Source organism: Engystomops pustulosus, chromosome 4 (assembly GCF_040894005.1).
Source record: "Engystomops pustulosus chromosome 4, aEngPut4.maternal, whole genome shotgun sequence".
Taxonomy (NCBI): Eukaryota; Metazoa; Chordata; class Amphibia; order Anura; family Leptodactylidae; genus Engystomops; species Engystomops pustulosus.
Genome location: NC_092414.1, coordinates 178,239,315 through 178,251,978, shown reverse-complemented (window position 1 = coordinate 178,251,978; position 12,664 = coordinate 178,239,315). Strand labels below are relative to the sequence as shown.

General features: G+C 42.7%; 1 protein-coding gene across 2 annotated transcripts in view; it reads right to left on the bottom strand.

Moving 5' to 3' along the window:
- The window catches only part of MAP2K5 (mitogen-activated protein kinase kinase 5), a 105,386-nt gene that overhangs the window by 33,118 nt on the left and 59,604 nt on the right, over positions 1 to 12,664 (bottom strand). For both annotated transcript variants that reach the window (XM_072148717.1, XM_072148718.1), the window contains 5 exons: positions 11,829 to 11,890; positions 11,027 to 11,075; positions 7,572 to 7,645; positions 4,755 to 4,805; positions 513 to 584 (listed from right to left, as the gene is read on the bottom strand). In XM_072148717.1, coding sequence (XP_072004818.1) covers positions 513 to 584; positions 4,755 to 4,805; positions 7,572 to 7,645; positions 11,027 to 11,075; positions 11,829 to 11,890 — 308 coding nt within the window. The remainder of the gene's footprint in view (positions 1 to 512; positions 585 to 4,754; positions 4,806 to 7,571; positions 7,646 to 11,026; positions 11,076 to 11,828; positions 11,891 to 12,664) is intronic.

Below are 12,664 nucleotides of genomic sequence, written 5' to 3'. Positions count from 1 at the left end.
CTACTCACATTTTGCTAACACTGATTTATTACCTCCCATTCACTCACCTGTAATCCCTTGTACCTGTAAATAGTAATAAAACCTGGGCCAGACTCATCCGAGCTGCAAGCATGAGGCTTGGATACAGGACACAGAGCACAGCCGTGCGTCATTCCACATAAATTGTATTTTCATTCCTGTGCTTGACTTCTGATTATTTAAAATGTTACCTTTATACTGTGATAATGAAGCCTCCAACTCCCATAGGGAAGCAAACTGTATATAAATGGAGTTATTATTATAACCATCACTGTCAGTGCTCTGGGGATCGGCTTCAAAATACATGAAATTATTAAATCTAGAACAAACTGGAAGACTGTCCATTCCCTCCACAGGACGTGCGTGCCATTTATAAAGCCCGTATACCACCCTCATACTGGGAAGGGCAATAAAACGTCAATGAAAGCGCCACTGCGCTGCGCATGAATACATTTCTGCGCCCACTCACGTATATATGCACATGGCATTCTCACCTCCATAAATGAGATTCCCAGACTCCAAACATCCGAGTGAATTCCATACTGCTCTCCAGCAATCCGCTCCGGCTGTAAGGGGGAAAAATATGGTTTAGGATGTGTTCACACTTTACATAATGATATTGATTATTATTACTTATAGAGCACATTAATTCCATGCTGCTGTATATTCAATAAGGGCGTCACATAAATTAAGACAAGAACAGGTGCAAGTACAAAATCTACAAATGGAAGGGGGACCTTGCCGGTAAGGGCTCACAATCTGTATGGGATAGTAGATGGAGGCATGAGGTGGGCGGTATAGTAGGGGGATTATTGTGTACTGTATGCAATCTGAAACAGATGGGTTTTCAGGCTATGTTTGAAGGTTTGGAAGGCGAGGACAGTCTGACACATTTTGGAAGAGAGTCCCAGAGTATGGGGGATGCACAGGAGAAGTCCTGGAGACAAAGAGCGAAGCAGGTCTTGTGAGGATCAGAGATAACGTGTTGGAAGGTAAAGGCTGATTAGGTAAGAGATATATGTAGGGGACAGGTTGTGGGGACCATGTAAGTCATATATTAAAACTTTGTTATCCGATGAGAGAGAATGGCAGAGAAGAGGGGCGAAATGTGGAGATATGGATTAGCCGAGACAAGGATGTTTTGAAGGGGTGTTAGAGAGTTAGCTGGAAGACCATAGAGAAGAAAGTTGCAGTAGTCCTAACTGGAGATGATGAGGGCATGGATCAGAAGTTTTGTGGACTTAAGGTTGAGGAATGATACCCTGGAACTCTGTCTAGAAGAGAGGAGATGTCTGGGCTGGAGCTATAAAGCAGAGTGTCATCAGCATGGGATTGCTATTGAAAGCAATTTTACCATTTGCTTTTATGCATTATGAACCAAACATACCTTGAGAATGCTGTAGCTACACTCATGGAGAAATATATCTTGTTTAATCCCTGAACTCAGTGGTTTTGCGGAAAAAAACCGATTATAAAATTATGGTAATGAGGCTCTGTCGCTCCTGTGCCTGGCTCTGAACTTCTCCTCCTACCCTAATTATGCACTGCACCAGAGAACACTGTATTCAGGTTGATAAGTCCTATCTGGACAGTTCAGTTAGCTCCATGTATTGTGTTTATGTAGGGCACGCAGTCTGCACCCAGCTTTCCCAAGGTCTTGAGTTTTATAATTGTTTTGTGAGCAAAACCACTCGGATCTGGGATTAAACAAGATATGTTTCTGCATCAGTGCAGCTACAGCAATCTCAAGGTATTTTTGGTTCACAATGCATAAAAACAAATGGTAGATTTCCTTTAAGGAATAGTCCAGTCAAATCTGATTCACTGAATAATACCCAAAGGGAGAAGCAGGACTCTAGGAATACAATAAAAATGAGTCTTGCTCCTCTCTTCAGGCCCTGCACCATGTATTATTCAATGAATTAGCCGTTTCTGGAGAGTTTCTATGTGAGCTGCCCTAGAATTGAAGTATAGATGGAGAAAAATATGCATCCTAGGACAAAGTCTTGTGGGAGATCAAGGTGCTATGTAAGCGATAGACACTGAAGGTGTGATTGATGAGGAAATAATAATAAGAGACTTGTCTGAATACGTTATTAGTCATTCAGCCTTAAATACCCTACCTATACCCTGCCTATACCCAGTTTTAGGCTGTTATCTTGGCAGAGCCGCCAGCAAAATCAGGCTGCAATTTCATCAACAAATGATTTTCTATAAAACCTACCCATTTTTGGTAGTTTCAGCAGCCATATTGTAGTCAATTTATAGCCAGACCTAAACAAGGCCCAGGGGCATGCCCTTTAGAAGTTAACCAAAGTGAGATACTCTGTTCCTTCCAATAAGTCATGACATCACTATGTTGTGAGGCCTCCCGTCATTCACAGTAGCTGTGATAGTGAATGTAAATTCGCCTGTTCAATAGTATAGACGCAAGTAAAAATTTTAGATTTCTTTTATTTTGAACATACGAATGTTACCCGGTCAAGGTCTGAGTTCATGTTGAGTAATTTTCTGTGTGTCAAGGTCAGGAGAGAGTAAGAGAGCTAAGCGAGAGCACTCCCAAGACATAGATTGGCGCAGCGCTCTTAATGCACCTGGCTGCCTGACACCTCTTCTCACAGCCTCATAACCCCGGGGCCTTGATACAAGAAAACAAACTCAGAAATTAGTGCCAGCTGAGTGTGTTCAGTGCGGTTATCCAGGTCAGTGCGTGTGAGCCGAAGGAACAGTAAATAAGAGTCACAACTTGGGACCCTAATGTGCTGAATATCCCAGTGTTCCCTCTTGCTGACTTGAGCTTGGGAATTGCCGGGGATTCTTACTTGCTGCCTTCTGTATCAAAATCAAATCCATTTACATATCTGTTATTAAAGGGACATTAATCATAGAAATCTGAAAATAAATAATACGTCTCAAAACTCTCGAATCCCAGTTTATGTAAATCAGTTTATGTGGCCAACCTCCATCTTTGGTTAACTGAGGGACTTAAAGTTGTTGTACCAAATTTTCAAGTAATCCCTCATCTGCAAGGTAGTGGAAAACAATCTGATCAGTAAGAGTCTGACCGGAACTTCCCCCAATTACAATGGGACCCCCAACAACTCAGATAACAAGGGTCCCTAGCTCACCAATTTTCAAGAGTTTGGAAGTGCCGAAAATTGTCAAGCACAGCATTCGGCTATCCGCAGCACTTCCATTATAGCCCCATGCTATTGAACAGAGTAGCAGGACACATGCTCAACCTGTGGCTCCACCCATTAGTGAGAAGGGAACGCCATTCAGGGGATCGCTGGGGATCCCATTCTAGAAGTACTAGAAGTCGGAGCCTCACCAATCAGCTTGATATCCCATATGATATCTTGTGAATATCATCCAAACTTGGTATAACCCTTTTAAGGGTGTAGGGCATGATCTCCTTATATGTTGAGGAGACATTTTGGACTTGTTGGTTGTTAACATGAAGAAACGCTTATTTCTACCCTCTCAAAATTTAGTACAGTATGCATACAGATAGGTATTTAATGCAAAAAGTCACATATAAGCTCAAAAAGTTGAAAAACTTTCTTCTGACAAAATTCTGTTATTCGTGGCTGCACTCCTGGTTCTTATGCAGTAGAGCTAGAGAAGAGATATAATGGGGAAAGAAAGTGGATGCCAGTAGGATCCTATAGGAAAAACATTCTATTTTTATACCTTCTGTGCAATATTTTCAGACGCAACAAGAATTTTATACAGAATATTTGAGTTTATTTGCTTTTGTTTTTAGTTACCGATTGACAGTGCACCAATATTGTATGATTCATATGAGTTATATTTAGTATTTGCAATCTTCCTCCATGAATGGACATATATTGAATATACTGAATATATTGTTTGATTGCACCCCCTCAATATTCTTCCATGTAGTAAGTGGCACATTGATGCCTCCTGTACTTTGAACACATTCTTGAGGGTATCTCTTTGACAATGTTAAACTCATATACAGTAAATATTTTATTTTCTCACTGACTTTGACAAATGTCCAAATGTCCCAGATGAAGATGGAAAGGTGAAACCCTGGTTTGGGTAATCAGTGATGTGTTGCGAAGTAAATGAAGACCATAACTGGAACTTTACAGAAGTTGCAAGCAAGTTCTGGTCTCTCAAAAAGACTGTCTACTATGCATTATATACATTATATTGAAACTTCAAGCCGCCTTGTACACTGGACCTAAGTAAATGAAGAGGTTAAAATCTTAAAGAATATTTATTTGGAGAATATATGTTGGGGACTGCCATATGACACCACCATTATGGTTTTACTATTATCCATTACTAATTTTGCATTCTTAATGTTGTCATATGTGCAACACAGCAACAGGTTTATGTTTTAAACATGGTTAATAGGATTAAGAGGCGGAAACATTTTTCTGACAAAATATACAATGCAGGATGGAGCGGTGCTGCCTGTTGGATCTAATCCCCTTCCCCAATTAGTAGATGGAAGTCCTTTTCATCTGCCAATCAGTTTAATACCCAAGTGGGATCTTCCTTCATGCCATCAAAAGGACCCGCAATTTAATTACTGTCCCACTAAATGTGTGGGTTATATCTCGTTCTTTAACCCTTTGAAGGAGACACGTGTCAAATGTACCAAAGGGATTAAGCAGCCTTAACTAACTCTTTAACCAGAAACTTATTCAACAGTGTATATGTAAGAGCTGCAGTGAATACTATTAGAAATAAGACCAACTTACCGCCATATAAGCGTTTGTGCCCACGTAGGTCTTGGCGATAGAATTCACCAACTAGGACAGAAAGGGAACGATGGGGTTAAAAGAGTATAAAACGGGCAATTATTTCTCATTTAATCCACCCATCAAACAAAAGGAGAAGGAAATAGAATGATGACATAAAAGACAGAATAAAAAATATATAGAGTGCTTTTATCTGCAGGCATTAAACAGAAAATGATTACACTTATTGCTTCCCCTCCCACGTGGAAAAGCCAGCGAGTGTTAGTGGTGCTGAAGCTCCCATTTAGACAAACCCCTGGCCTACTGGAAGTATCCGTATTCTCCGGTACAGTACGATCAAGGGAGACATAAATGTACAAAGCATCATTTACAAGAACATATACAAACGCTTATGACTCAAAGATTACATCTACCACCGTTATTTACAAATGTGGCATTTACTTCACCCGCTACCATTTCTACACAGAGATATGGGCAAAGGAGAAGTCGAAAGAAAGGAATATTATAATGTCTAATCACAGCCTGAAGTGATCATAAGGAAAACAGACGTGCGACTAGAATGATACCAGACATAAGTAAAATGATCGGAACAGAATTGTCTCCTTATAAGGTATAAACCATATGAAAATAGAGACTTTACAATGAGCTGGTGTCCCTCTTGAAAGAAGATGACATTTGTGTGTTAGATAAGGCTCAGTTCGCACCTGCATTAGCGCATTTCATTACACACTCCGTTTAAACGGAGCCTGTCAGAAAAAAATAAAAAAATTACCTAATAACCAATACCAGTATGTTTCTTCCATGGTCTAGTGTGGGGGATCGTCCAGGAAACAAACTTTGAAGTGAGATGTAAACTGGTTATATAAAGTCACGGAGACGGAGAGGTAATCACTTAAGTCAAGCTCTCCTTTCGGAGAGCCACTTACTAGTGTTTATGAATGCAGGGATATCAATTCCAGCAAGGGCAACATTCTGCGGTAGGGAGAGCTTGACTTCAGTCCTAAATTCTCCGCCTCCTTGACTTAAATTTCACTTCAAAGTACATTTTCTGGATAATGCCACAACAACGGTCCCTGAAAGGAATATGATCAGGAAAGTGTACAGCTGCTTTACAACAGCCTGGTGGTGGCCATACATAAGTGTGAACTTAACCTAAGATGTTTGTCTGCGAAATGCTGTTATTTTAAACAATTGCCTAATGTGTGTGGGGTTCCAACTCACTCCTAACCGAATACTCATGAAATGGTTGTATAAACTTATATAAATCAGCAGGTATGGTCAATCCAAATGATAGTCTTATCTGATCAATGAAATGCATTATTTTGTGGGAACTATATTAGAGGAACAGGTCAAAACACTACATGTAAGACATCATAAACCACACACAAAATAATAAGCAAAACTTTTTAAAAACCTCTATTATCCCTGGTTGCAAGATAAGAGCTAAATGGAGTCTGCATGGAGCATCGGTCAACCATGGACCCTTCTGCTGGTAAAAATTGGAGAGCACAGGACTGTCAAGAGCCCGACTATCTACCATTTATTGCATATCCATCGTCAGCAAACTTTTTGTGCAACCATTGCAGGCAATACTCTATTTGTCTTTGTTCCAAGTCCAGACAACCCTTTTAAGTAACCCAAACCTTGTAAAAGAGACTGCTCCAGAAACAGCACTCCTTAGGTTATAGGTTATGACTGCTATTGCAGTTCAATCCTATTGACGTAAATGGGGCTTGGAAATGATACCAGCCACAGACCGTGGACAAGAGTGAAGAAAGTCTCCCCTTCCCCACCACCTTGGAGAGTTTTCTGCCCCACACGCTACTCTGGGGATGGAGAGTGGGTCGGGCAGTGAAAGGGCGTAAACGCTCGGCCCACCGTATTTAGTATAGTCTCTGCCTGGCTGAGATTGCGGCCACATCTACTAAAAGTCTGGAGCCTCTAAGTAGATCTGGGCCGGAGAGGGGATTTTAAGACTGGCGGTTAAAGCACCGGTCTCAATAAATTTTCCCCTTTATTTCAAACATCCCCTTTAATAACAAAATGAAACCAGGTAAATGAAGTCATCAGTATCCTCTCTGCATCTTAGCATCTCAGAACCTTTTCTGTAAGAATTTGGAAGTCTGAAACTTGCGAGGCTATACATTTTAGCAGAATTCCCCAGAACTCACTAACTCTTAATAGTGATGCACAAAGGGGAGTCAAAAATAATCCAAAGCGACTGACAGACAGGAATGCACAATGTGCAGAAGATAGACAGAGACAACAAGCGCTACACAATACGGCAGCCTGTATGAGTGAGGCTGGCAGTGCAGCAGGTGGGGCCAGACAGAATAGCTACTGGCCCCCTGAGTCCTGTGGTCTCTAGCCGAGGAAGGGGGAGTGAAGGGGCCTATTCAAAGTGACATGACAGGAAGGTCAGGGGTCAACCTGATGGGTTGTCTCTAGGGAGGCTTAGAGATGGAAATTAATTACAATTTGGGAGGAGGGTCTTGCCCAGACCTCACAGTCTTTGTTTTGCTCAACATTCATTTTTATTAATTATTATTATTTTTGATAACAGTCTCCCCTGGAAGCCTCCCCCCACCTCATTCTTTTGTCTGGACAGAACCGATCTTCTCCCGACTCCCCAGAACGCATATTAATGAGGCCGCAATCCCATTAGTAATTACCACATCATCTGTTACTCACTTTAACCCCTCACCTGCTGGAGAGACCTGCAATGTCCAGTGGCATATAAGACTTGATGTGTGGGGGATAAGTGAGTGACATGAAGCAGGGTGGATGTCTCAGGTCTCCAGATAACAGGTGACTTACCTGTATACTAACACCAAAGTCACATAGCTTCACCTGACCTCGAGTGTTCACCAGCATATTGGATGGTTTCACATCTACAAAACAAAATGTATATAATTGTTTTAGAACTGGTTACATTGCATCGAGTGTACCCGTCTCTGGCCTCATTGCATCGAGTGTACCCGTCTCTGGCCTCATTGCATCGGGTCTACCCGTCTCTGGCCTCATTGCATCGGGTCTACCCGTCTCTGGCCTCATTGCATCGGGTCTACCCGTCTCTGGCCTCATTGCATCGGGTCTACCCGTCTCTGGCCTCATTGCATCGGGTCTACCCGTCTCTGGCCTCATTGCATCGGGTCTACCCGTCTCTGGCCTCATTGCATCGGGTCTACCCGTCTCTGGCCTCATTGCATCGGGTCTACCCGTCTCTGGCCTCATTGCATCGGGTCTACCCGTCTCTGGCCTCATTGCATCGGGTCTACCCGTCTCTGGCCTCATTGCATCGGGTCTACCCGTCTCTGGCCTCATTGCATCGGGTCTACCCGTCTCTGGCCTCATTGCATCGGGTCTACCCGTCTCTGGCCTCATTGCATCGGGTCTACCCGTCTCTGGCCTCATTGCATCGGGTCTACCCGTCTCTGGCCTCATTGCATCGGGTCTACCCGTCTCTGGCCTCATTGCATCGGGTCTACCCGTCTCTGGCCTCATTGCATCGGGTCTACCCGTCTCTGGCCTCATTGCATCGGGTCTACCCGTCTCTGGCCTCATTGCATCGGGTCTACCCGTCTCTGGCCTCATTGCATCGGGTCTACCCGTCTCTGGCCTCATTGCATCGGGTCTACCCGTCTCTGGCCTCATTGCATCGGGTCTACCCGTCTCTGGCCTCATTGCATCGGGTCTACCCGTCTCTGGCCTCATTGCATCGGGTCTACCCGTCTCTGGCCTCATTGCATCGGGTCTACCCGTCTCTGGCCTCATTGCATCGGGTCTACCCGTCTCTGGCCTCATTGCATCGGGTCTACCCGTCTCTGGCCTCATTGCATCGGGTCTACCCGTCTCTGGCCTCATTGCATCGGGTCTACCCGTCTCTGGCCTCATTGCATCGGGTCTACCCGTCTCTGGCCTCATTGCATCGGGTCTACCCGTCTCTGGCCTCATTGCATCGGGTCTACCCGTCTCTGGCCTCATTGCATCGGGTCTACCCGTCTCTGGCCTCATTGCATCGGGTCTACCCGTCTCTGGCCTCATTGCATCGGGTCTACCCGTCTCTGGCCTCATTGCATCGGGTCTACCAGTCTCTGGCCTCATTGCATCGGGTCTACCCGTCTCTGGCCTCATTGCATCGGGTCTACCCGTCTCTGGCCTCATTGCATCGGGTCTACCCGTCTCTGGCCTCATTGCATCGGGTCTACCCGTCTCTGGCCTCATTGCATCGGGTCTACCCGTCTCTGGCCTCATTGCATCAGGTCTACCCGTCTCTGGCCTCATTGCATCAGGTCTACCCGTCTCTGGCCTCATTGTATCAGGTCTACCCGTCTCTGGCCTCATTGCATCAGGTCTACCCGTCTCTGGCCTCATTGTATCAGGTCTACCCGTCTCTGGCCTCATTGTATCAGGTCTACCCGTCTCTGGCCTCATTGTATCAGGTCTACCCGTCTCTGGCCTCATTGTATCAGGTCTACCCGTCTCTGGCCTCATTGTATCAGGTCTACCCGTCTCTGGCCTCATTGTATCAGGTCTACCCGTCTCTGGCTTCATTGTATCAGGTCTACCCGTCTCTGGCTTCATTGTATCAGGTCTACCCGTCTCTGGCTTCATTGTATCAGGTCTACCCGTCTCTGGCTTCATTGTATCAGGTCTACCCGTCTCTGGCTTCATTGTATCAGGTCTACCCGTCTCTGGCTTCATTGTATCAGGTCTACCCGTCTCTGGCTTCATTGTATCAGGTCTACCCGTCTCTGGCTTCATTGTATCAGGTCTACCCGTCTCTGGCTTCATTGTATCAGGTCTACCTGTCTCTGGCTTCATTGTATCAAGTCTACACGGCTTCATTGTATCAAAGCTATGTCTGATGCCTGATATAACTACTAGAACATTCTAATGGGTTCAATTGCACAACTGCTCTCAATAAGAGAATAAGCTCATAAGTTAAGACTCATCTGGTGGTAGCAAAAGAACAAACGATTGGACATGTTAAGATTTAACATGCCTGTTCCATTGTTATTCTGGGAATATTCAGCACACCTGCTTTGATCAGGTCCAGCTTAGGGTGCAATCACATGGTGCATTCTCGAACAATTCTTGGTACTTTTCCAACTGGACTTAAAAGACATGCGTTTTTGCATATTTACTATGTGTTTGGCTGGTTTGGCCGCTGTGTTTAATTAAAACACATGTGTTTTCAGTGTGTTTAAAAACGTACCAAGAACGCACCATGTGGCCGCACCCTTACTTTGCTATTATGTAAATGATCACCATTACTTCTCACCCTGTGCCAACTGCACCATTTATGGCCTAGAATACGAATGAGCAATATGCTTCAGGTGCATTTAGGTTTAAGTATTTGCATCCACAGCTATTAGTGGAGACCTAATAAATTGCTGTGTTCAGGTGGATAACTGTGGACCAGACGCCCAGAAGCAAATTTAATATAGCAAGCTAGATTCCAAGATATTATTATCGGTCTGAAGTGGATGCAAACTCAGAAGGCTTTTAGGTGCACTGCTCACTACAGGAAAAAGAGGAGAAAAAAGGCAAAGAGAAGCTGCTTTACTTAATTACTTACAAAGTTTACTATTATCACCTGCTTTATTCATCTGTGAATTTGCTTCAAAAGGTGTATTTACAGAGTAATTTTCTAGCAGTCTTTCTATAGTCTTTGGGGCCAATGTATCACGGCTTGGACATCAGTTTTCTCCCACGTATCTCTAATTTCTAGGCACTTTTGAGCTGTTGTGACTCTCTTCAGAGAGTTTCTATGTAATCAGAAACTTCAATGAGCTTCTGTCCATCTTACTAGCAAGATGCAATTTAGCTTTGATTTTTAGAGTGAACAGAAGCCAAATTGGAGAATGCAGCACTTTGCACTTCGAAGCATGAGAACTCCTTTTCATTTTTGTGTGTGAACAATCAATTACGTCAATAATTAAGAGATTTTATTGTTCATTGCTAATTGTTTTACTGATTTAAGTGTAAATTATCGATGAATGTTCACAATTGCTCAAACCTTAATGATAATTGCTTCATAAAAATTGGGATTAACTTGGGAGCCTGCTGAATGAATACTCATGTATGACTGCACATTACAGCTATTCTGCATATAGTAATATTATATTCCCTGTAAGAAGAAGTGAACACGAAATTCGCATCATTTTAATACATCATCCAGACTTGCATACATCACCGTTTGATATACAATTTAAACTATATGTTACATATATCCGTCATACCATTCCATCTCATAATGGCTGACTTACCTCTGTGTAAGATCTTTAAGCTCCAGAGGTATGTGAGGCCTTTTAACACCTGAAAAAAGAGGGAGCAATTAATATTAATTTTGTTAAACCTTAGATTTTAAAGTGTAATTACACATTCATAGATCAGTACAAATGAGAAGAAAATGTATCAGATAGCTTTTATAATATATCAGTCCTAACTGCATCACATGTCAGTAAAACATTAATAGTTACATGCTGTTTTCTCCATATATCATGGCTTGTATGCCAGTTCTCTAGCGCACATGTCATGAAAAAGTCACAATTCGTGACTTAGCCTCTCCTTTAGCCACCTTCGTATCACTTTTTTGAATAGTGGGGGAAGAGGAGTGGGACCACCCCTGCCTAGTTGAATTCTACAATTTATCTGGGAGGGGGCTGAAGCCTCTTAGTATATACCTCACGTTGTGCATTAGTGTATTAAGACACTCGCACCCAGTCTTGATAAATTGCTCCCCATTTTAAGTTAAAATATTGTTCTTTTTTTTTAAATATAATAAGGAAATTTTTAAAAATTCCTAAAAATAATGCTGAACAATTGTCATTAATTTTAACTGTGCACGTCTCTTTTATTCTCTCTCATTTGGACCCTTGTCTCACCCTGCCCTTTGTGTAGTCTTCTGTGGGTACAGGAAATCTCGCTCTTGGGCAACCAAGACTAAATTCAGGGGAGATTCAGACTGAATGTCAGACAGTTTGATAAGTGGAGAAAGTTACATTGTTTATGTAATAAACTAACAAAATGACTTAAAATGTAAAAGAGGACTAAAAAGAAAAAACTCACAGCAACAGAAATCCTTCCAAGGACTTGTTCTGGAATCTTTCTGTATACGTCTAGGGATCCACCTGTGGAATTAAAGAATAAAATTATAGCATTTTGTCCACATATTATATTGTTCTATGTTATATTTACAACTTGGTGAAAGAAACTTTGTAATAACATTCAAAAAAATCTATCTAAAAACCAAAATGGTTCCAAGATGGCGCATTAATGTTATACTGTAAAGTAGAAAAGGCCGAACCCCAGGCAAAGGTGTACATTCCCTGATAAACGTTCCCCTAAAAATCTGATAAATGGGGATCCGAATGTTAATGAGGCAGTTGAGGCCCCCTTTCTGTCAGATAAGCAAGATGTGAAAAGCATGGAGCAACACCGGAAGAAGTGATTTAGGCAAAAATAGAATTGGCACCCAAATTATCTGTTAGTATATCTAATTTATATCTTTTACATAGGGTCTATTTCACGTCAGCCAGATTGTTTCAGATGGGGTGTAGAAGTGACAATATTTGTCCCAGATGTCCTATGCAGATTGAATCCATTTGATGTGGAATTGGCCCAAAATGTGCCACTATTGGAGGAAAGTTACTGACCTGATTGACAAAATTTACTGTTACACATGCATCACTTGTCTATATTTTGGGGTGTGTGTCTAAACTTACTGGGGCATATTTACTTACCCGTCCATGCGTGTTTTTGAGGTGCTTTCCCCGATGAGAATGCACAGCTGTTGTGATTCACTGAGATCGTGCGCCCGATTTCCTGCATGTGTCGCTTCCCCACTCAGGTCCGCTGGAGTTCACCATCTTCTTCCCGGTGCATGTTAGTGCTTGGCTTGCGAC